At 57.2% G+C, this 24,543-nt stretch overlaps 1 protein-coding gene across 1 annotated transcript in view; it reads right to left on the reverse strand.

Annotated features, from left to right (window-relative positions):
* Positions 1-3,795: 3,795 nt before the first annotated feature.
* Positions 3,796-24,543, reverse strand: part of ZCCHC24 (zinc finger CCHC-type containing 24) — a 66,641-nt gene continuing 45,893 nt past the window's right edge. Inside the window, exons 3-4 of the mRNA XM_066348670.1 lie at positions 17,876-18,040; positions 3,796-4,141 (exon numbers count right to left, since the gene is read on the reverse strand). Coding sequence (XP_066204767.1) covers positions 4,028-4,141; positions 17,876-18,040 — 279 coding nt within the window. The 3' untranslated portion in view covers positions 3,796-4,027. The remainder of the gene's footprint in view (positions 4,142-17,875; positions 18,041-24,543) is intronic.

Consider the following 24,543-nt stretch of genomic DNA (forward strand, 5'->3'; position numbering starts at 1 on the left):
CCCAGGCCCAGGGGAGCGGAAGGGCGGCTCCAAGCCCCTCCCTCCCACTCGGCCCCACTGCTGCTCTTTGTAAACAAGAAGAGCCAGGAGCCTCTCTTGCTTTTAAAGTCCTTTTAATACAGCATGAAAGACTATATTTCTCTAGGCAAGCCGGATATAGATTCTCCAGAAATAAGGCACACAACGGAATGCCATCCCGAGGCGACCCTTTGGAGAGGGCAGGACCCTTTCCATGCACCCTCCATGCTGGGCCCACGGGTTGTTTGTCTTTTTAGCTGGACGCACATATTAACAGATACAGACATGGAAAGGTCACCCCACAGGAGTGGAAGAGGTACAAACGGTGAGATTGGCAGCAGAGAGCCACGAGCCTGCTACCACCAGTCCCAGGGACACCTTCCACACGTCAGGGTTAGTTGCACCAGGCTACAATGTAGTGATGTTGGGTTAAAGATTCATTTAGAGTAGATTCAAGTCTATTAAATGTTGGAGGACAGGTGAGGATTCTGGCTGACACATCCAAGTTCAAAGAGCTCGGGGCCGAGGCACGGCTCAGGTGACCGGGGTGTGAAGACCGTCTCCATTCCTCTTTCCTGGAGCCCTGCTGACCGGGGCCCCTTCACCAGGCCAAGGAGGCCGTCCTTGGAGCTGGCTGGCCACAGAGGGGCTAGTCACATGCCTCTTCTTCCCCTGATCAACTCCCTGCCTCCCTACAAAACTAATAACCATAATAACAAGCTAATAATAAGAAGGTGCAAGAGAATGGATTACAATGCTGTTTGTTATACTCTGCTGAAGAGGCTCAAAGGGGTCACCATTCCCTTTTTCACTATGAATCTAAAAATAGCTTCCTTAAAAAGGCAATAGTTCCAAACACACATATGTATAAATACAGGACAGAAACATATTAATAAGTCTAAGTACTTGGATAATATGCTGGCTACTTAATACTGATATTTTCATCCAAGGAAAACAGCACAAAATAACAACAAAATGGCTTACAGAATTGCAAAGGTTCTTTCTCCTCATCAGAATTATGTACCAACTTTATATAATATTCTATGTAGACAATATTTCCTTCTTAATGTAGTTCAGTTGCATACTTTTTACAGACCAAAGTATAGTAAAAAAAAAGAACCAAAAACATCCAGAGAAAAGTTCTCATCATAAATATGCTCTTGCAGCTCAACAAGGTTTGCAAAATACTCCAGAAATTTTCATGATATTCTATTGCCCTCCTGAAGCGCTGAAGTTTGAAAATGCCTCTTCTTGTTTATTTTGTAATCTCAAAAACCAAACAATTATATTTTTCTTTTTTCTATCTTTTTTTAAAAAAAAGGTGTTCAAATATATACAGACAAAAATCACTGTGAAGATTTTTTTGAAGAAGGTAACAAATTCAGTGTTGTAAGAATAATTGGCAACCATGCAGAAATTTTAACATCTATGATTTTTTTTCAAAATACACAAATAGTATTTTTCTTTAAAAAAAGGAATTCTGTGTCAAGTATAACTCAAAATAAATACAAATTCACAAGTAGAGCTATTGAATACTTCATCGGGGTAAACAATGTTATCTCCCAGCTAGACCACTAGATCTACTAACTGCAAGCGATTGTCCCTTTTGAACATACTAAAACCACACACACACCTTCTTGTCCCCGGGGCTCCCAGGCCCTCTGAGCACTTAGTCCTCACAGCATCCAGCCTGGACATCAGTGGCTCTACTGACCTCAGAGAGCTCCCAAATTCAGCCAGAACAGCACAGGTGGGGGATTGCAGAGGGCTGCCTGGGGCAGAGGCCTGCCCCGTGGTGGCCAGCTCTGCACAGACGGCAGGGGCAATGGCTGCCAACTGGACAAGCCACTGAAAAGGTCACTTGAAGGTGACGGCCCATCTCCGTTGGCCCATGGAGGCTCTGGCCTCCAGCAACCTGGAGTCGGGGCTCTTTTTAGGGTATGGGCTTCCCCCACTGTTGCAGCATAGTTGGCAGCCCCCAGGCCCCCTGGGGCCAACGTCCCACTGTGAGGCCAGGTCCCTGGTCCTGTCATAGGAGACAGTGCCCCGCCCACCACTGCGACATTATCTTTCCCAGTGCACTAAGATGACTGACAAGAAGAAGCTTCTCCTTGGGGACAGAGTGCCTTCACCAGGGCGACTCCAGCTCACCTTGACACCATGGAGAAAGCAGGAAACAGGTGGACGAGGCCTCCTCAGCGCACCGCCCATGAGCGGGGAGGACGCTCGCCGTGGCTGGCCGGGTGTCGCGGCTGCGAGCAGGAGGGAAGCAGCTCTCGGGCTCAGGCTGGAGCAAATGCCCTCCTTTAAGTGCTCAGAGGGCATAACCCCGATCTCTACTCTAGCCCCTGACTTCAGGCACACCCACCCCATCTTTCCAGCTCGCTCTCTGGACCCCTAGTTAACACTTTACTCCTCAGTTGTACAAACATTTTCACTTCAAAGCAAGGCAACCGGACGCCAGTTGGGTGTCCTGAGCCGTGGTCAACACTGAATTTCAGGCCCATTTCATGGTCTGATTTTTTTCCACAGAGGCATAATGTTGGGGCAAAATCAAGTGACTCACTCCTGACAACCAGTTCTCTCCCTGTCACTGGGAGAAAGGAACATTGGCATGACAATAAAAATAGGGCTTCCGGTCGGGGAGAGGGGCCAGGAGAACGCGCCCCTCGCAGCTGTCCATGCCCCTGACCAACAGATGAGCCAAGAGGCCTCCCTGCTCCCTCGGGAGGTAGGAAATCATCGTCCCCAGTTTATGAATGAGAGGTTCTGCAGCTTGTCTTGGGGTTGCCCCGTGTGAGGTGGAGGGGAGAGTCCTTCTTCACTTTTGCAGGGTGAGGGGGACAACAGGGAGAGCTCAGAGCTTGTTCTGCAAGGGACAGGGAGGACTGGCACCCCTCAGCTCGACTTCTTAAAGTGGCCTGCTGCTGGGTGATGGTGTGGAGGACGGGACCTGGTGACTCTCCAGAGTAAGCCCTGTGTGCGAGGAGATGACACCCAGCTGGGCTAGGTCCCAGATCAGAATGGAAATGGGCCTCTGGGCTTGCTAGAGTCACTCTCTCACTTAACTAGTGGGGAAACTGAGGCCCAGAGAGAAGTCCTTCCCAAGGTCCACAGTACATCAGTGGCAGGGCTAGCATTTGAACCTTGGTCTCCAGGCTGCCAGGCTGGCGTCCTTCCTGTCAGCATGGTGTCTACAATGGGCCCTACAAGCTGGACTGGAGATGGAGCATGGGTGGGAGGTGAAGAAGGGGAGAAGGGGAGAGAATGGACAAAATCCAAGCGAGTGGGGAAGTATGTGCTGGTAGGGAGGGGCAGGCATTGCCTCATGTCCCCAGGTCACACCTTGGGACACTGTCCGGCATTTACTACCTCCCTGACCTCTGGGCCTATGGGGAAGGGGTGCAGAACCAGGATGCAGTATCAGTGATGCCAGAGTTGGTCAGGTTTGGGGCTCAAATTGGGCAAGAAGCAGAGAGGCCACTCCCAGCAGCTGCGGAAACAGGTGTCAGCTTACCATGATTGCTGACTTGAACAGGACAGAAAAATAGGGTTTTCTGAGAGGGGCTTTCTACCTGGGCAAACTGGAAGGCTCTGGGTAGGAGAAAGCAGCCTGGCTGGTCTTGGGGAGACGGTCCCCTACAGGCTTTGGGGTTCACAGTGAATTTAGTGCACTGTGGCCATACGAGGCTGCTCACCCCAAAGGGAGTCTCAGAGGAGAATTTTCCGGGCACCCCAAGGGCTTTGTGGGATCCTGTGCTCACCCCTGTCTCCCCCACACAGCCCCCCAAGCCCCCCCGCAGAGTCCCAGAGACCCGGCCTTCTGTGGGGCAGCCATGTCAGTAACACTGTCTGTCAACACACACGAGACGAGAACCTAAGCTCCCCCTACCCAGACTGCACGCCTGTGAGGACCCCCTCCCCCAGGGACATGTAGCAACACGATGGACACAGGGAGGTGGCATCTTCCCTGGCTGGTGGAGGGTGTCGGGAGCGGAGGGCAGGCCGGTCATTGCACGCGGCGGCAGTAGTAACCCAGCACCTTGCACTTCTCGCACAGGTGCTGGGGGTGCTCCTTGCTCTGGTCAGACACGTCCAGGCCATCGGGCTTCTCCAGGGGTCTCTGCAGAGAGGCAGGAGGAGGAGGGTTCAAGGTGGGGAGCAGAGGGGACAGCGAGAAACAGTGAATCAGGGGGCGTGAGACAGACACAGAATGAGAAAGAGAGGAGCGAGACAGGCAGGTGCACAGGGAGGATCCAGGGAGGGTCCCCAGAGGGACAGACTGAGGTCTGGGGCTAGAGCCAGGGCTGTGAAAGGGGCTCCTTCGCCCAGAGCCTGCGTCTGAGTGCCTCGTTGCCCATCCCCCACCACCAGAAGCTCACAAAAGCCCCAGATGGAAGCAAGACAGGTGTACAAACATTATCCAGATAAGGAAACCGAGCCCCAGAGCAAGGGAGACCCAAGCCCAACCTCCTGAGCCCCAGCACCCAGCGCTGCTTCCCTGGCAGCTGTCACTCCCGTGCCTACTCATGTGGCCTCGGGACTCAGGAGAATTTAACCTGGACACGGTCACAGCTCCGCAAGCTCGGGGGAAGTGAGCCCTCTGTCCTGTGAGGGGTCAGCCGCTGGTACTCGGAATTCCCCGCTTCCCAGGCCAGGCACGCCATCTGCCGTGTTTGGCGAGTGGAACCTCACTGTTTCCCAAGAGGAAACTGAGGCCCAGAGCAGGGAGGTGATTTGCCAGACCTACGCTGCTGCTCACTCACTGTGTGACCTCAGGGAGCCTGTTTCCACATCTGTAAAGTGGGCCATCATCACACCTCATTTGCAGGCACCAGAAGAGTTTGGACATCTAGGTACTGGTACCCTGCGCAGTGTTAGGCACATATCTGTTACAGGGGAGCCTCCCTGCTCCCTCTTTTTCTCCCTCCCTGGCTCTTAAAAGCCAGCAAAGCCCTGTCTCCTTGGAAAGTTTATGGATGCGATCAGGCACGCCTCCTAAGGCAGTTTCTTGGCCCAGCCCCAGCCCAGAACCCCTACATGCAGAAGGGTCCCCCGCACAGACTTGGGGGGGCTCAGAGGAAGCTGGTCAGGGCCAGCTGGGAGCCACAGGAGAGGGGACAAGAGCTACAGGCTGGTAGTGGGGCAGGGATGCTCAGTGCCAGTCACCATGACCCAGGATGGCCCTGAAAGGACACCGAGAGTGAGCACTGTCCCCCCGGCCAGACTGCACACTGCTCAGAAGTGGAATACTGGCTTCTCTGCCCAGTTTTGCAACAGAGGGCTCTAGGAGTTGAGTACAGGGACTGTGGGTGGGCAGGGAGGCATAAAGCCCATCCCTGTGCCTCCAGGCCTAAAGATACATAGGGACGGACTGGACAAAGGGCAGGAGCCACGGCCTCGTCTCAAGGGGCTTACAGACGATGGTGTCCTGGCCAGAGGAGAGGAGACAGAGTTTAGCTCCACGTCAAGCCTGGGCTGCAACACCAGCTCTGCTACCCATGAGCTTGGCAAGACACCTCATCTCCAACCCTCCATTTCCCCATCTGTGAAAGGGGGTGCTGTCAACACTTTCATCAGGAGATCGCTGTTCCAACTCAATTATGTTCAGGAATAGAAAGACATAGCATATAGAAGCCATTAATGTTTATGTTTATTATTATTATTATTACTGGAAGGGGGACACCAGCTGGTAGAAAGTCAATAAAAGTTGAAGCCAGGATTCCCAGCTGGAAGGCCTAGGAAAGCCCCATGCCCTGCCCTCTCAAACCTCTCCACGGACACCAGTAGCATCCAAGGGCACGGCCTACAAGTCCCAAGGGCCAGAGCTCCCTGCAGCCCAGATGAGCTCACTGGCTCAGCTTATTGCTTGAGCTGTACTTGAACTGACATCTAGGTCCCTATACTCTCATCCTAGGGATCCCAGCCATACAAGGTCACACAGAAGTCTCCCCCACCCCCAGTGACCAAATCCAGCTTGACTTCCACTCCCCTCCCCTTCTCCAAGCTGGCCAGGGTCCCTTCCCTGAACCGGTCTTTGCTGTGGGGCCCAGAGTGTGCAGGCTAACACCTGCTTGCTCCCACATAACTTATTGCTGTGCACAGCGCTGCCACGTAACTTATTGCTGTGCACAGCGCTCCCACATAACTTATTGCTGTGCACAGCGCTGCCACGTAACTTATTGCTGTGCACAGCGCTCCCACATAACTTATTGCTGTGCACAGCACTGCCACGTAACTTATTGCACCCAACTGCATGCCCTCTGGCAAGGGGCTGTCACCGCCTGCCCACAGGTAAGGACGGAAGTTCCAGGACAGTAAGGGTCTTTCTTATCCAGGGGTCTGCAGCTTCCCTGTCTGCCGAGGGCTGGTGGGCAAGACCTTTCTCCTCCAGAACCTCAACTTGCCCTTCTGTGACCCAGGTGGGAGCTGAATGACATTCACTGTCCATGTCCCAGAGGGAGAACTCAATGGGATGACTGTCTTAGAGAACTTTATAACCATCAAGAGCACTGCAAGACATCACTGCTGTGACCAAAGCAAGTCACTGAACCTCCACATACCCCAATTTTCTCCTCTGTAAATCGAAGCTGATAAGAGCACCCACTTGATAGGCTGCCGTGAAGAGTGAGCGAGCGAATCCGTGCAAAGCGGTTGAGACAGTGCCTGGCCATGAGCAGCTCAGTGTGACCGTGGTTTCTATCACACAGTATCACTGTCAGTGCTATGTAGCCCTGGAAGCAGGCTGGGCAGGAGACTGAGTCACTGTGAAGCACCCCTGCAATATCCTCCCATTCCGCCTTGGCTGTGCTTTCGCCCCAGCGGGGCCTCTCTCCCGCCCTGCCCCAGGGTCCTTGCTCAGGCCCGCCTGCCGCTGGACTGGGTGAAGGAACAGAGCGAGCTGTCAGGACGACTCCCCGCCTCCGGTGCAGGGAGAACAGCAGCAGCTGGGACTGATCACCCAGGGCCACCCCCACCCCTGCGGCCAGGCAAAGCTCGGTAGTGTTTTCTTCTGTGGGGGGCAGGGCCAGCTTGGGGGGGGCGCTCAGCTGGAGCCTGACAGAAAACAGATGTGGCAGAGGAGGAAGGAGAGGGGAAGAGGACAGTTCTCAGGAGACGGCTGCCCCAGAGGTCAGAGCTCAGGGCGCAGGAGAAATCAAGCAGCCCCTCTCCACCGCGGAGGACTAGAGGGTGGGACTCCAAACCCTTCCTCTCGGTTCTTCAAAAGCTCTTGACACCAACCCCTCACCCCTCTGCCCAGTTTGCAGTTTCCCTGAGGGAAAACCCCCTGTGAGCAGACGGGTGGTGGCACAGTGGATAAAAGCATCAACTCAGAATGCGGAGGCCGCAGGTGTGAAGCCCTGAGGTCACCGGGTCTGAGCATGGGCTTGCCAGCATGGGCTCTCTGGCTTGAGGGGGGCTCAAAGGTCACTGGCATGAAAAAAACCATTGAGCAAGGTTGCTGGCTTGAGCAAGGGGTCACTGGCTCAGCCCAGGTCAAGGCACGTATGAGAAGCAATCAATGCACAACTAAAGCAAAAGCAACTACAAGTTGATGTTTCTCACCTTTGCTCTCCCTTCTTGTTTCTCTCAAAAAATAAAATAAAAACAATTATTAAAAACAAACAAGCCCTGTGAAAGGAGACTAGGGTGGTGGTGCTGGGTAATCAGGGCCCTTAGATCCCACGGCTGCTGGCTGGCTGTAAGCCTGCTCAAGTTCCCTAGCCTGTCTGGCTGGGCCTCAGTCTCCCGCTGCACACAGTAAGTGCTCAACAAACAAGAGCTCAGTGGTGGGGGTGGGGAAGGGAAGCGGTGCTGTACGCTTTGGGTAATCCTTCCAGACTGGGCCAGGAGACTGGTCCTGAGTACTGAGATGGGGGAGGGTGGTCAGGGCGGTCGTGCTTGGACTGAGCTTGGCAGGTTAGAAACGAGGAAGCAGATGAGCTCATTGGCAGCTTTGGGATGGTGGCACAGCCCGAAGGGGCCTGGCCCTGAGGGAGGGGTGCTAGGGCCATATAGGCGCTAGAGCCTGGGAGGTTGGAGCCACTGCAGGAAGTTGGGTCCCTCCAGCCTCGGATGCAGGGGCCATTCCTCTCTGCTTACATCACAGAGGGTGGGAAAGTTGCAAGGACTGAGCCTCCCAGACCCCCAGCACAGACCCAAGCCCCTGTCTGTTTGAGCCCCTGCAGAAAGTGGCACCTTCCGCCTGCCCAGCCTGCCACTGTGATCTGCCCTCCCCGCTCCCTCACCCCACCCAGGCCGCTCATCTGCCTCCTCCAGCTCCAAACTTGATCCCTCATCATGATTCCCAGCTTCTCTACTAACTTTGGGCGAGTCTCTCACACCCCTTTCCAGGGCTCAGAGGAATGCCTGGTGGCTGCTCGCTGCAGCCATCACACCCCCCCTGCCCTCTCCTCGCTGCAGCCATCACGCCCCCCTGCCCTCTCCTCGCTGCAGCCATCACGCCCCCCCTGCCCTCTCCTCGCTGCAGCCATCACGCCCCCCCTGCCCTCTCCTCGCTGCAGCCATCACGCCCCCCCTGCCCTCTCCTCGCTGCAGCCATCACGCCCCCCCTGCCCTCTCCTCGCTGCAGCCATCACGCCCCCCCTGCCCTCTCCTCGCTGCAGCCATCACGCCCCCCTGCCCTCTCCTCGCTGCAGCCATCACGCCCCCCCCCCCGCCCTCTCCTCGCTGCAGCCATCACGCCCCCCCCTGCCCTCTCTTCGCTGCAGCCATCACGCACCCCCTGCCCTCTCCTCGCTGCAGCCATCACGCCCCCCCCCCCGCCCTCTCCTATCACTGACAGCCCCTGGGGCCTGCCTCCTCCCTCCTGCACCGCAACATGTGCCTCTGGTCCAGCACATGGGTCAGTTCATGGGAGGCCAAGCTGGGACACAAACGGGGCCTGTGTGCCTCAGGGCCAGGCTCCGGACAGTTCACTGGACTGTCTCCAAACAGGCAGGTTCAACTCTGAGGGACCACTTCCACCTGGGACCCTGGGGAGGCCACGGGGCTTCTCAGGACCATGCTGTTCGTCCCTGTGAAATGGGGTGACCGGAATAGCAGGTGGAGGGCAGAGCACACATGACCTGGCGCAGGTGCTTGGCCAACGGTGCCCTGAAAGGCACGACACCATGACTCAGCCAGGACGTCTGACTGCCCCCCACTAACCCTGTCTGCCCCCCACTAACCCTGACTGCCCCCACTAACCCTGACTGCCCCCCACTAACCCTGACTGCCCCCACTAACCCTGTCTGCCCCCCACTAACCCTGTCTTCCCCCACTAACCCTGTTGACTGCATTCCGTTCAGTGGGAGAGGAAGCTCCTGGCACAGCTAGCAACCCCCTGACCTTCATCTTCCTTCGGCACCTGCACAGACCTGGTGCAAGCCCCAGAGACATGCTGTCTGGTGGTGGGAAGCATGGACCCTCTGAGTGGACCTGCCACACCCAAGGGCAGGGAGGGCAGAGTTCAGCCAAAGGGTGAGCATGCTGGCCGTCAGACATGGCGGGCTGGTATTTTTGGACTGGGGTCCCAGACCCTGTCAGGAATCAACAGGAAGACGTCAGGACCTGGGACACAGTCTCCTGGAGACTGCCCACACCAAGCCCACCCTGCAGACATGCTTCCAAAGCAATACGTGCATATCAGTGCCCTATGCCCGCCCACCCGCTGGGTCATCAGGCCTGTCTGGGCACTCTGGGGCCAAGGCCTCTCCCTCAGTGCCATTAGGACGTGGGCATGGCCCTCACCCGCTGTCTGCCATGGCCTGTTTCCAGTCTGCCTGCTTAGGTGTGACGGTGCAGGTGACGAGAACCCTGAAGCCTTTGGGGGTGAGGGATAGTGGCCAGCATGAGGGCCATAAAATCTCAGAATTTTCAACCATGAGAACTCTTCTAACTTTTCAACCTCTCCTAACTCTTCCAGCAGCAGAGACCAAACTCTCTGCCATGCCCTCCAACCAGCCGATGCTGCCCCTCCCTCCGCACTCTGCTTCACTCCCAGCCCCTCCCCAGCTCTGTGCCAGCCCCGTGCCCTACGCTGCACGTGCTGTTCCCTCACCAGCACTGCTCACCCTGTGCCACTCCCACCCAGCCCCTCCCCAGCTCTGTGCCAGCCCCGTGCCAGCCCGGTGCCCTACGCTGCACGTGCTGTTCCCTCACCAGCACTGCTCACCCTGTGCCACTCCCACCCAGCCCCTCCCCAGCCCCGTGCCAGCCCCGTGCCAGCCCGGTGCCCTACGCTGCACGTGCTGTTCCCTCACCAGCACTGCTCACCCTGTGCCACTCCCACCCAGCCCCTCCCCAGCCCCTCCCCAGCCCCGTGCCAGCCCGGTGCCCTACGCTGCACGTGCTGTTCCCTCACCAGCACTGCTCACCCTGTGCCACTCCCACCCAGCCCCTCCCCAGCTCTGTGCCAGCCCCGTGCCAGCCCGGTGCCCTACGCTGCACGTGCTGTTCCCTCACCAGCACTGCTCACCCTGTGCCACTCCCACCCAGCCCCTCCCCAGCCCCTCCCCAGCCCCGTGCCAGCCCGGTGCCCTACGCTGCACGTGCTGTTCCCTCACCAGCACTGCTCACCCTGTGCCACTCCCACCCAGCCCCTCCCCAGCTCTGTGCCAGCCCCGTGCCAGCCCGGTGCCCTACGCTGCACGTGCTGTTCCCTCACCAGCACTGCTCACCCTGTGCCACTCCCACCCAGCCCCTCCCCAGCCCCGTGCCAGCCCCGTGCCAGCCCGGTGCCCTACGCTGCACGTGCTGTTCCCTCACCAGCACTGCCCACCCTGTGCCACTCTCACCCAGCCCCTCCCCAGCCCCTCCCCAGCCCCTCCCCAGCTCCGTGCCAGCCCGGTGCCCTACGCTGCACGTGCCGTTCCCTCACCAGCACTGCCCACCCTGTGCCACTCCCACCCAGCCCCTCCCCAGCCCCGTGCCAGCCCCGTGCCAGCCCGGTGCCCTACGCTGCACGTGCTGTTCCCTCACCAGCACTGCCCACCCTGTGCCACTCCCACCCAGCCCCTTAGCCACGCCCTCCCTCCCCATCAGAGCTCAGCCTCGTCACTGCCTCAGGGCGCCACCCACTCCCAGGCTCCTTCACCCACTGCTGCTGCCCTTTCCTGGTGACCCGGCTCACACAGGGAAGACTTGCCCATCCCGGCTCCTCAGTGCCCGGACCACCTCCTCAACAGTGGCCTTCTCTCCTAGCAGCCCCTGAACTGGGTCCCCTTCAGGGACACTCTGTCCAGCCACTGGTCCCCTGACCCACACCCAGTCCTAGCAGCCCTCCCGCAGAGCCCTCTGGCCTCCCTTCCTGCCTCTGGACTGACGCCCCAGCACCCTGCATGATCACATTCGTCCAAATATGCCCACTCTTCGATCTTCCTCCCCGGAACTCCCCCCGTTCCCTCTGCTCCTGTAGCCCTGTTCCCCTCCCCCAGCCGCTCTGCCCAGCCAGCCCAGCTGGGGCAAGTCAAAGAACTGGGCTGATGGCTTCAGTGCCAATTATGACTCAGTGCCCCCCACCTCAGGCTGGGAATGCAGCCTGCAGGCCCAGCAAGTTTCTCTGGTAGGCCTGCTTCCTCTGTTGCATGTCCTTCCTCAAGCCCACCACACTCCTCACCTTCACTATTAGCTGAAAAGCTCATGTCCCATTTCACTGAGAAAACAGAAGTCTTGGAAGTGACATTTCTCTTCTTGCACCATCAAACCCAGCCATCTTCCTCATCATCCCACCTCCCTTGCTTCCATGCCGACGACAAGGCATCGCCTCCTGCCCCCGCACCATCAGCCTTTGCTTTCTCCCGGGTCATTCTCATTTGTCTGTAACATGTTCCTGGCTCTCCAGGGCTGTGACAGCCACCCCCAGCTCCAGCTCCTGTCCCACTTGTCTGCCTCTCCCCACAATCACACCTGCCGAAGAGAATGAACAAAGAAGGTGTTCCCCCGGCAGGCTGGCCAAGACGCCTGGTCTGCCACAGCTCCGTGAACAGCGTCCTGCCAACGGGTCTGCTGTGAACCGACATCTTTGTTCTGCCTTCACCCAGCCCACACAGCACCAGCTTCTACGGTCCTCAAACCCTGGCTAGAGTTCTGAAGTTCCCATGAAGCTTGAGGACTGCCTCCTCATGGCCAACTCTCAGGGCACGTCTCCATGGTCATTGTACCTGACATCTTAGCACTGACTGCCACCTGTCCCCGTGAGTGCTGCTCCCTCGACCGCTAGGACTCCATGCTCCCTGGCCCTCCTTCTCCCTGCTGGGTCCTTCTTCTCCGTCTGGCCCCCAGATGCTGGGATCACAGCATGTGGCCTGGGAAATCCCTCTCTCCTCTGTCCCCATTTTGTAGGAAATCTCATCCAGTCCCTAAATACTTTCAGGTTAGTGACACCAGTTATGTGGGAGCCACCCTGACTTCTCATCTGAGCTTCAGAACGACATGGTCAATAGCCTTGTTGACATCTCAACTTGGATGTTCAGGAGCATCTCCAATGGGACGTGTGTGTCAGAGAACTCTTGCTTTTACCTAGAACAACTACGTTCCACACCACCCTGCCCCCAGTCCAGGCTGCTCACTGCAGTAACGACCACCCTGACTCGTTCGTCTGCTCAAGCTCCAAGTGTGACTGTCCTGGGCCCCTGCTCCTCCTGCACCCTCCATGTCCAATCTGGTGACTCTGTGTTGAATCCACACCTTGATCAACCTCCTTTAATCAGACTTCTTCCAGCTTCATGGCCACAGTTTTCCTACTGGTTTCCTCATTTTCAATCTCTCCGTACACCCCTGCTCTCACTAATCTCTACACACAACCAAAGGAACCATCTCAAAACAAAGCAGAAGACCCTCTTGCGAAGCAGGAGTTTCCTCCTGTGGCCCCAAAGCTCTGGGGAGTGGCATTCGGCCCCCTGTCCCTTGCCTCACTCCCTGCTCCCACTCCCTCACACTCTGGGCCGGGAGCGTCCCACTCCCTCACACTCTGGGTCTGGAGCGTCCCACTCCCTACTCCCACTCCCTCACACTCTGGGCCTGGAGCGTCCCACTCCCTACTCCCACTCCCTCACACTCTGGGCCTGGAGCGTCCCACTCCCTACTCCCACTCCCTCACACTCTGGGCCTGGAGCGTCCCACTCCCTGCTCCCACTCCCTCACACTCTGGGCCTGGAGCGTCCCACTCCCTACTCCCACTGCCTCACACTCTGGGCCTGGAGCGTCCCACTCCCTACTCCCACTGCCTCACACTCTGGGCCTGGAGCGTCCCACTCCCTGCTCCCACTGCCTCACACTCTGGGCCTGGAGCGTCCCACTCCCTACTCCCACTGCCTCACACTCTGGGCCTGGAGCGTCCCACTCCCTACTCCCACTGCCTCACACTCTGGGCCTGGAGCGTCCCACTCCCTGCTCCCACTCCCTCACACTCTGGGCCTGGAGCGTCCCACTCCCTACTCCCACTGCCTCACACTCTGGGCCTGGAGCGTCCCACTCCCTGCTCCCACTCCCTCACACTCTGGGCCTGGAGCGTCCCACTCCCTACTCCCACTGCCTCACACTCTGGGCCTGGAGCGTCCCACTCCCTACTCCCACTGCCTCACACTCTGGGCCTGGAGCGTCCCACTCCCTACTCCCACTGCCTCACACTCTGGGCCTGGAGCGTCCCACTCCCTACTCCTACTCCCTCACACTCTGGGCCTGGAGCGTCCCACTCCCTACTCCCACTGCCTCACACTCTGGGCCTGGAGCGTCCCACTCCCTACTCCCACTCCCTCACACTCTGGGCCTGGAGCATCCCACCCCCTCACACTCTGGGCCTGGAGCGTCCCACCCCCTCATACTCTGGGCCTGGAGCGTCCCACTCCCTACTCCCACTGCCTCACACTCTGGGCCTGGAGCGTCCCACCCCCTCACACTCTGGGCCTGGAGCGTCCCACCCCCTCACACTCTGGGCCTGGAGCCTCCCACTCCCTACTCCCACTGCCTCATACTCTGGGCCTGGAGCGTCCCACTCCCTGCTCCCACTCCCTCACACTCTGGGCCTGGAGCGTCCCACTCCCTGCTCCCACTGCCTCACACTCTGGGCCTGGAGCGTCCCACCCCCTACTCCCACCCCCTCACACTCTGGGCCTGGAGCGTCCCACTCCCTACTCCCACTGCCTCACACTCTGGGCCTGGAGCATCCCACCCCCTCACACTCTGGGCCTGGAGCGTCCCACCCCCTCATACTCTGGGCCTGGAGCGTCCCACTCCCTACTCCCACTGCCTCACACTCTGGGCCTGGAGCATCCCACCCCCTCACACTCTGGGCCTGGAGCGTCCCACCCCCTCACACTCTGGGCCTGGAGCGTCCCACCCCCTCACACTCTGGGCCTGGAGCGTCCCACCCCCTCATACTCTGGGCCTGGAGCGTCCCACCCCCTCACACTCTGGGCCTGGAGCGTCCCACCCCCTCACACTCTGGGCCTGGAGCGTCCCACCCCCTACTCCCACTGCCTCACACTCTGGGCCTGGAGCGTCCCACTCCCTACTCCCACTGCCTCACACTCTGGGCCTGGAGCGTCCCACTCCCTGCTCCCACTCCCTCACACTCTGGGCCTGGAGCCTCCCACTCCCTACTCCCACTGCCTCACACTCTGGGCCTGGAGCATCTCACTCCCTACTCCCACTGCCTCACACTCTGGGCCTGGAGCGTCCCACTCCCTGCTCCCACCCCCTCACACTCTGGGCCTGGAGCGTCCCACCCCCTCACACTCTGGGCCTGGAGCGTCCCACCCCCTCACACTCTGGGCCTGGAGCGTCCCACCCCCTCACACTCTGGGCCTGGAGCGTCCCACCCCCTCACACTCTGGGCCTGGAGCGTCCCACCCCCTCACACTCTGGGCCTGGAGCGTCCCACTCCCTCACACTCTGGGCCTGGAGCGTCCCACCCCCTCACACTCTGGGCCTGGAGCGTCCCACCCCCTCACACTCTGGGCCTGGAGCGTCCCACCCCCTCACACTCTGGGCCTGGAGCGTCCCAGTCCCTCACACTCTGGGCCTGGAGCGTCCCACCCCCTCACACTCTGGGCCTGGAGCGTCCCACCCCCTCACACTCTGGGCCTGGAGCGTCCCAGTCCCTCACACTCTGGGCCTGGAGCGTCCCACTCCCTCACACTCTGGGCCTGGAGCGTCCCACTCCCTGCTCCCACTCCCTCACACTCTGGGCCTGGAGCGTCCCACTCCCTGCTCCCACCCCCTCACACTCTGGGCCTGGAGCGTCCCACCCCCTCACACTCTGGGCCTGGAGCGTCCCACCCCCTCATACTCTGGGCCTGGAGCGTCCCACCCCCTCACACTCTGGGCCTGGAGCGTCCCACTGCCTCACACTCTGGGCCTGGAGCGTCCCACTCCCTGCTCCCACTCCCTCACACTCTGGGCCTGGAGCCTCCCACTCCCTACTCCCACTCCCTCACACTCTGGGCCTGGAGCGTCCCACTCCCTGCTCCCACCCCCTCACACTCTGGGCCTGGAGCGTCCCACCCCCTCACACTCTGGGCCTGGAGCGTCCCACTCCCCGCTCCCACTGCCTCACACTCTGGGCCTGGAGCGTCCCACTCCCCGCTCCCACTCCCTCACACTCTGGGCCTGGAGCATCCCACTCCCCGCTCCCACTGCCTCACACTCTGGGCCTGGAGCGTCCCACTCCCTCACACTCTGGGCCTGGAGCGTCCCACTCCCTGCTCCCACTCCCTCACACTCTGGGCCTGGAGCGTCCCACTCCCTGCTCCCACTCCCTCACACTCTGGGCCTGGAGCGTCCCACTCCCTGCTCCCACTCCCTCACACTCTGGGCCTGGAGCGTCCCACTCCCTCACACTCTGGGCCTGGAGCGTCCCACTCCCTGCTCCCACTGCCTCACACTCTGGGCCTGGAGCGTCCCACTCCCTGCTCCCACTCCCTCACACTCTGGGCCTGGAGCGTCCCACTCCCTGCTCCCACTCCCTCACACTCTGGGCCTGGAGCGTCCCACTCCCTACTCCCACTCCCTCACACTCTGGGCCTGGAGCGTCCCACTCCCTGCTCCCACTCCCTCACACTCTGGGCCTGGAGCGTCCCACTCCCTACTCCCACTGCCTCACACTCTGGGCCTGGAGCGTCCCACTCCCTGCTCCCACTCCTTCACACTCTGGGCCTGGAGCGTCCCACTCCCTGCTCCCACTCCCTCACACTCTGGGCCTGGAGCGTCCCACTCCCTACTCCCACTCCCTCACACTCTGGTCCTGGAGCATCCCACTCCCTACTCCCACTGCCTCACACTCTGGGCCTGGAGCGTCCCACTCCCTGCTCCCACTCCCTCACACTCTGGGCCTGGAGCGTCCCACTCCCTCACACTCTGGGCCTGGAGCGTCCCACTCCCTGCTCCCACTCCCTCACACTCTGGGCCTGGAGCGTCCCACTCCCTCACACTCTGGGCCTGGAGCGTCCCACTCCCTGCTCCCACTGCCTCACACTCTGGGCCTGGAGCGTCCCACTCCCTGCTCCCACTCCCTCACACTCTGGGCCTGGAGCGTCCCACTCCCTCACACTCTGGGCCTGGAGCGTCCCACCCCCTCACACTCTGGGCCTGGAGCGTCCCACTCCCTACTCCCACTGCCTCACACTCTGGGCCTGGAGCGTCCCACTCCCTACTCCCACTCCCTCACACTCTGGGCCTGGAGCGTCCCACTCCCTACTCCCACTCCCTCACACTCTGGGCCTGGAGCGTCCCACTGCCTCACACTCTGGGCCTGGAGCGTCCCACTCCCTGCTCCCACTGCCTCACACTCTGGGCCTGGAGCATCCCACTCCCTACTCCCACCCCCTCACACTCTGGGCCTGGAGCGTCCCACCCCCTCACACTCTGGGCCTGGAGCGTCCCACTCCCTCACACTCTGGGCCTGAAGCGTCCCACCCCCTCACACTCTGGGCCTGGAGCGTCCCAGTCCCTGCTCCCACTCCCTCACACTCTGGGCCTGAAGCGTCCCACTCCCTACTCCCACTCCCTCACACTCTGGGCCTGGAGCGTCCCACTCCCTACTCCCACTCCCTCACACTCTGGGCCTGGAGCGTCCCACTCCCTACTCCCACTCCCTCACACTCTGGGCCTGGAGCGTCCCACTCCCTCACACTCTGGGCCTGGAGCGTCCCACTCCCTGCTCCCACTCCCTCACACTCTGGGCCTGGAGCGTCCCACTCCCTGCTCCCACTGCCTCACACTCTGGGCCTGGAGCGTCCCACGTCTGAATGGCCTCAGGGCATTTGCACCTGCTATACCCTCCCTCTTCCTAGGATGGCTGCCCCTCACCCCCATTTGTGAAAAGTCTAGCTCCCACCTCTGCTTCAGGTCCCAGAGTAAGTGTCACCTCCTCGCAGCCTAGGGTGTGTAGGTTTTCCCTGGGATGATCTGCCTCAGCCCCTTCCCGCCAGGGCAGGTCCATGGGCGCCTCAGCCACTAGCCCTGTGCACGGCGCCTGGCACACAGAGCTGCCTGTATGCATGAGTCAGCTGGAGGAACACCTGAACAAAACGCAGGTTTTTAAAGCACCCTGCTACCCTCACACCCTCTTTGTCTCACAACAGCACTCCAGTTCGTAACTGCCAAGATTTCCCTGAGGTCTGCAGTGTCGGGGTCCTGGTATGGCTTCTGCTTTCTCCTCCCCTTCTCAGGGCAACAGGTGCTCTCTCACCCCCACGTCAGATGAGACACGGAAAGAAGAGCTAATTTGGAAGGATCTGGCCTCATATTTGTCATAAGGAAGAGACCTAATAAAGGACAGTCACCCTCCCTCTGCCCTTCAGAGAGCCGCCACACTGCTTCCCCGCGGCCGCCCGCCTGCCCGCCCGCTGCTCACCTGCTTGTGCGGGTACACGTTGATGTGGCACTTGATGCACTCCTGCCCCATGTTGGCCCAGGAGTTCCCACTCATCCATTTTCTCTTGCACTTGGGACACTTGTACTCACCGAAGCAGCGCTTTTTGCCCTGGTATGGGGTCAGACCCTCGCCTTTGGGGCGTGCCTAGAGGACAGGAAGCAGACACAGGGATTTGGGGCCCACCAGGCCAAAGTACTGCCCCCACCGGGTCCCCACAGCCTCCCCTTCAGCTTCCATACCCTGTATCCCTGCATGCAAGCACTCTGTTCCCAATTCAAGGGACACCGGCGTTACCCCAGAGCAAACGCGAGAATCCAAGTCTGGGAGACGGAGGAATAGAGGAAAAATGGAAGGTGAAGAAGATTTAAGAAAGCAAAGTACTCGATAGTGGCTAGGAATTACTTCAACTCAGAGGTCATAAAGAGGTGGCTGGTGGTCACATGAACCTGCACACAGTGGTGTGGTCTGAATGGTTATTGAAGAGACAACGTAGGCACCGGGCAGCCTCTACATGTGCAGTTTCCCTCACCGCTGCTCCCAGCCACCCTCTGCCCTAGCTGGAGGCAATCTTCATCTCCTTTAGGCACACCAACCCGAAGACACATTCTGCACTCACAAGCACACGCAGCCTGTGTGCACCTGCTTCCTCTCCCTCACTCGGACAGAGACATTTTACCAGCTCTGGACCTTTTTTTTTTTTTTTACTTCATAATGTACCTTGGACATATTATTGTAAGATATATATAATAAAATATCCTTTTCTACACCAGTACGGAGCCGCTGTTTTCTGTCTAACAGTTGCATAGTATTCACATGCATACAAGCTCCAGTGTGTGCCAGTCCCTGTTACAGAACATCTGGGTGGTTTCCACTTTTCCACTGTTACAAACAATGCTCCAGGGAACAGCTGTGTGTGTGTGTGTGTGTGTGTGTGTGTGTGTGTGTGTGTGTGAGAGAGAGAGAGAGAGAGAGAGAGAGAGAGAGAGAGAGAGAGGACATTATTTGTGGGGGAGAGAGAGAGAACATTATTTGTGGGATAAATTCCTAAAAATAAAATCGGTATGTGAACTTTTAATTTTTAAAGGTAATGACAAGTTTCTCACACCCTGGGTATACTAATTTAACATCTTATCCTCACGGACAGTTTTCACTGTTGCCAATCTAAGAGGCAGAAAACATTCTGAGTAGCTTTGACTTGTACGTCTTCTATTATGAGCAAGAGAGACATTCCCAAGCACCTCAGAACTGTGCATCTCCTTTATGAACTGTTAGTTCAAATCCTTTGTAAATGTTTTTTCTTGCTGGGGTTTGGTATTTTTCCTGGTGATCTGTAACTGCACTCTATGTATTAAATAACTAGCTTTCTCTTGCCTGACCTGCGGTGGTGCAGTGGGTAAAGAATTTGGCCTGGAATGCTGAGGTTGCTGGTTTGAAGGCACATATAGGAAGCAACTACAATGAGTTGATGCTTCCCATTCCTCTTCACCTCTCTTTTTCTATCTCTGTCTCTCTCTTTTCTTTCTCTAAAAATCAATAAATAAAAGTATTAAAAAAGAAAAACTAGCCTGACCTGTGGTGGCGCAGTAGATAAAGTGTCGACCTGGAAACACTGAGGTCGCTGGTTCGAAACCCTGGGCTTACCTGGTCAAGGCACATATGGGAGTTGATGCTTCCTGCTCCTCCCCCTTCTCTCTCTCTGTTTCTCTCTCTATCTCTCCCTCTCTCTCTCCTTTCTAAAATGAATAAATGAAATAAAAAAAGAAAAACTAGCTTTCTCCTACATGGTATTTTTTAAATAGCTTTATTGAGATATAATTCTACATTTTACCTACTTAAAGTGTACAATTCAATGTTTTTTAGTATATTCACAGAATTATACAACTATCACTACAATCTAATTTTAGAATGTTTTTGTCACCCCCCCAAAAGAAACCCTGTACCCATTAACACTCACTCCCCATCCTGCCCCCGCCTTCTCACCCCACTCAGGCCTAGGTAACCACTAATCTACTCTCTGACTCTGAAAACTTCCCTATTTAAAATATTTCATATAAGTGGGATCATACAATAATTGTTTGGCTTCTAGTGCAATGGTTTTAAGTTCACTCATATGTGGCAAGCATCAGTACTTCATTTTTATTGAAAATTATTCTATTGTATGGACATACTATGTCTTTTTTTGTGTGTGTGTGACAGAGACAGATAGGGGGAAACAGACAGGAAGGGCGAGAGATAAGAAGCATCAATTCTTCGTTGCACCTTAGTTGTTCATTGATTGCTTTCTCATATGTACCTTGACCAGGGGACTACAACAGAGCAAGTGACCCCTTGCTCATGCCAACGACTTTGGGCTCAACCCAGTGACCTTGGACTTCAAGCCAGCAACCTTTGGACTCAAGCCAGCGACCATGGGGTCATGTCTATGATCCCATGCTCAAGCCAGCAACCCTGCACTCAAGCTGACTGAGCCCTCACTCAAGCTGGCAACCTCAGGGTTTCCAACCTGGGTCTTCTGTGTCCCAGGCCGATGCTCTATCTACTGCACCGCACCACCACCTGGTCAGGTGGACATACTATGTCTTATGTAAATTCACTCATCAGATGATAGACATTTGAGTTGTTTCTAACTTTTGGCCATTATGAGTAATGTTGCTGTGAAGCTGCACAGTGTATTATGAAGTTGAATTCAGTTGCCCCGATATTTAAAAACAACAGCTTTCACACAGAAATAAGACCACACTGGTTCCAGAATTCTTACGGCATCTATCAGCTCAGGCTGTGAAGTAGCCACCACATCACACTGACGTCACCTGTTCTGATGAGCCACTCCCTGCATGCATGTCACCTACATGACATGTGCAGGCTTTGAGTTTGAGATGGGCTTAAACACAGGCTTTAGACTGCAACAGTGGTGCCCAGACTGGCCTCAGCAGCACTCCCTAGGTGCTTGTTAGAAATGCAAAATCACAGGCCCTACCTCAGAGCTGACTCAGAATCTTTATTTTAATAAGAGGCCCAGGGAGTTTATATGCCATTCAGTTTAAGAAGCCCCGGACTATGTGATGACCTGTTTCCATAGTAATTATTAGCCTGGGTAACTGTCCATTTATGGAGTGGTGAGAAAAGGTTCAGTGCGCAGACTCCGGATCCAAATCCTAGTTCTGTGATCTGGAGCAAGTTAGTTTACAAGGATAACAACAGGAACTATCATATAAGACTTTTCTCAGGACTAACTGAGATAATACACACAAAACACTAAAAACAGTGTGCATGTCACTTGACCTCTCTGTGCCTCGGTGTCCTCACTTGGAAACCCAGGGCGATGAGGAAGGCCTGCCTCCCGGGCTGTTGGGAGAACTGATAGGTTCACGCACAGGAAAGTCTCAGCGCAGTGGTGACACGACCAGTGCGCAGTCACCATCAGTGAGTTCCTGTGATTCTCCCGAGCTTGCACAGGGAGAGGGAGCAGATACTCTCCAGGCGATGGGGAGAGTAGGGCTGAGATGGGAGGGAGGCCCAGGTGAGGGGGGCTTGCTGTGCCTGGGCGGTGGAGGATCCAAGTAGAAAAGGAACAGCATTTGGGGTCTTCACCTTCTGGAATTCTCAGTAGGACCAAGACAGAGGCGGCTGTGGGGGCTCTGCAGGTGGAGGGCAATGGGGAACGCGAAGAAAATGGACATCTGTGCAGCACTCTGTGTGCTGGCTTTCTGCTCGGGCGCCACGTCCTGTCAGACCCCCATTCATCTCTTCTCATAACCCTGTGAGGCAGGGAGTATCATCAACCCATTCACCAGATGGAGAAACTGAGGCCCAGGGAAGGGGTGGGACATGCCAGTTCCAGTGTGTGAGGAGCAGGTGGCTAGGCCTGGCGGGCTCTTCCACAACGTTACATACACTTGGCTCACCTTTTCTGTCACGCCCAAATGTGTCCCCGTCAGGAAGCTGAGGCCTATGCTCAGGATGAGAAATCCCCCAGGCCCCAGGGCCTCCAGCTCAGCCCAGCCCAGTGGCTCTGCCCTCCTGCAGGTCAGCAGAGAGACATGGCCTGGCAGGCAGGAGTGACAGAGGCAGGATCTGCTCCCAACATTATTTGTGCTTACAGACGAAGGCAGGGCCAAAGGGAGCAGAAATTTTTGACAGAACAAAGGCTTCTCTACCCCCCCCCCAAACCGTCCGCTGCCTCCTCCCAGAGAGGCACAGCCTCTTCTCATAAACTTCTGCATGAAACAGATGGTTACTGCGGGCAGCTGTGCAGGGGCCGCCACCCGCCTGAGCCAGGAAGGATGCCAGGCCCGACCAGGCTCGCCTGACCCAGGCCCCTGCTACATACCCCTCTGGGAAATCAGGTCTGCCAGGAGCCTGGACAAAGCTCCCTGGGGCTCAGAAACCACCTCTCGTAGCACCGACAAGCTTTCTGCGACCAGAGTCAAGGGGCTTGCTCAAGAACACATAGCAAATCAGGGACTGAGCTGGGAGGAGGGATTGGGTCCTCTGAACTCCAAAGCGGGGCTAGAGCTGCTGCAGAGGGCATGTTAGGAAGTGGGAGGTGGGGGCTGGCATGGGAGCAGGAAGGAGGCCCTGTGCCAAGCAGTGAGAGCAGAGCTGGGGAGGGGCTGGGAGGGGCCATCCAGGCAAGCCAGCTTCTTGGGAAGAGATGTAGATGATGCTGATACCATCTGGGCACTTCTTCACAATTTTCTTTCTACCAACTCATGAGATTTCTAGCCACTGGCGGGAAGCTGGTAAGCTCCCTGTCACTGGGGGTATGTAAGCAGAAGCTGGGTGAACACTAACTGCTGGGGAGGTTGCCAAGGAGACTTATGCCCTGCTCAGGCATTGGACCAGGTGACTCTGAAGGCACTTCCAACTCTGCAGGCCTCACCTCTAGCTGCTGGTGAAGGACAGCTGGGCAGGTGTGAGGAAGGGGCGCTCTCAGGTACTGCTGGTGAAGGACAGCTGGGTAGGTGTGAGGAAGGGGCACTCTCAGGTACTGCTGGTGAAGGACAGCTGGGCAGGTGTGAGGAAGGGGCGCTCTCAGGTACTGCTGGTGAAGGACAGCTGGGCAGGTGTGAGGAAGGGGCGCTCTCAGATACTGCTGGTGAAGGACAGCTGGGCAGGTGTGAGGAAGGGGCACTCTCAGGTACTGCTGGTGAAGGACAGCTGGGCAGGTACTGCTGGTGAAGGACAGCTGGGCAGGTGTGAGGAAGGGGTGCTCTCAGATACCGCTGGTGAAGGACAGCTGGGCAGGTGTGAGGAAGGGGCACTCTCAGGTACTGCTGGTGAAGGACAGCTGGGCAGGTACTGCTGGTGAAGGACAGCTGGGCAGGTGTGAGGAAGGGGCGCTCTCAGGTACTGCTGGTGAAGGACAGCTGGGCAGGTGTGAGGAAGGGGCGCTCTCAGATACTGCTGGTGAAGGACAGCTGGGCAGGTGTGAGGAAGGGGCGCTCTCAGGTACTGCTGGTGAAGGACAGCTGGGCAGGTGTGAGGAAGGGGCGCTCTCAGGTACTGCTGGTGAAGGACAGCTGGGCAGGTGTGAGGAAGGGGCACTCTCAGGTACTGCTGGTGAAGGACAGCTGGGCAGGTGTGAGGAAGGGGCGCTCTCAGGTACCGCTGGTGAAGGACAGCTGGGCAGGTGTGAGGAAGGGGCGCTCTCAGATACCGCTGGTGAAGGACAGCTGGGCAGGTGTGAGGAAGGGGCGCTCTCAGGTACTGCTGGTGAAGAACAGCTGGGCAGGTGTGAGGAAGGGGCGCTCTCAGGTACCGCTGGGGATGAGGGCTGAACAGGTAAATTTCCTACTGTATTTCTACAGTGCAACTTAGAAGTAAGCCTTCAAACTTAAAAAGAAATGTCTATTCCTTCCCCTCCTCAGATCTATTTGTGAGTGGCCAACCTAAAAACGATCAGAGATGTGGACCAAAGGGCTGGCTCTTCAAGGACATTCATCACAGCATTGTTTATGAAAGTGAAAAACTAGAACAAGCTAAACATTCAGCACTGATGTTCTGGTTCCCTAAGTGATGTTACACCCATTGGGTGAGTGACAACAGAACCATTAAAATATTTATGAGGATTTTTAAGGGTTTGGGAAAATACTTATACAGAAAGCAAGATAAGAGATCAAATAGAGACTGCTTCCAAAGTACAACTATAAAAAAAGTAAATTGTACAAGAAAAGGACTGCAGGAAATCAGCCAGAAGGGTTCAGAGGCTGCCTCCAGGAGCCAGCATGCTCTATTCCAATGAATAAATTGTCTTTAATGACTAGGTGTGTCTCTGATGGAGATCAGCTGACTCCCCAGACCACAGGCTATGCCTGCCCACAAGGGGGTGCCCGGCACTTTCCCAACAGAGATGGTGGCTCCGCCCACACTCTTCACCCCCTTGGCCCCTGGCAGGTGTGGACACTGGGGACTGGGTCCAGGACACTGGGGACTCTGGCTGCTGATTCGGTTGGACCATGATCATGTCCAAAGAGCCACCCTGCCGCCAGCCATAGAGTGGACTTCCGATCTCCTGGATCCCATCTGCTCCCTCGATTTTGAGAAGTATCCACACCTGTCACAGGACACAAGAGCCAAGCTGGTCATTCTGCTCATTAATGTCCCTGCTCCTGCTTCCCAAAGTCCCACCATGACTTTGGGTGAAG

The sequence above is a fragment of the Saccopteryx leptura genome, chromosome 9 (assembly GCF_036850995.1).
Source record: "Saccopteryx leptura isolate mSacLep1 chromosome 9, mSacLep1_pri_phased_curated, whole genome shotgun sequence".
Lineage (NCBI taxonomy): Eukaryota > Metazoa > Chordata > Mammalia > Chiroptera > Emballonuridae > Saccopteryx > Saccopteryx leptura.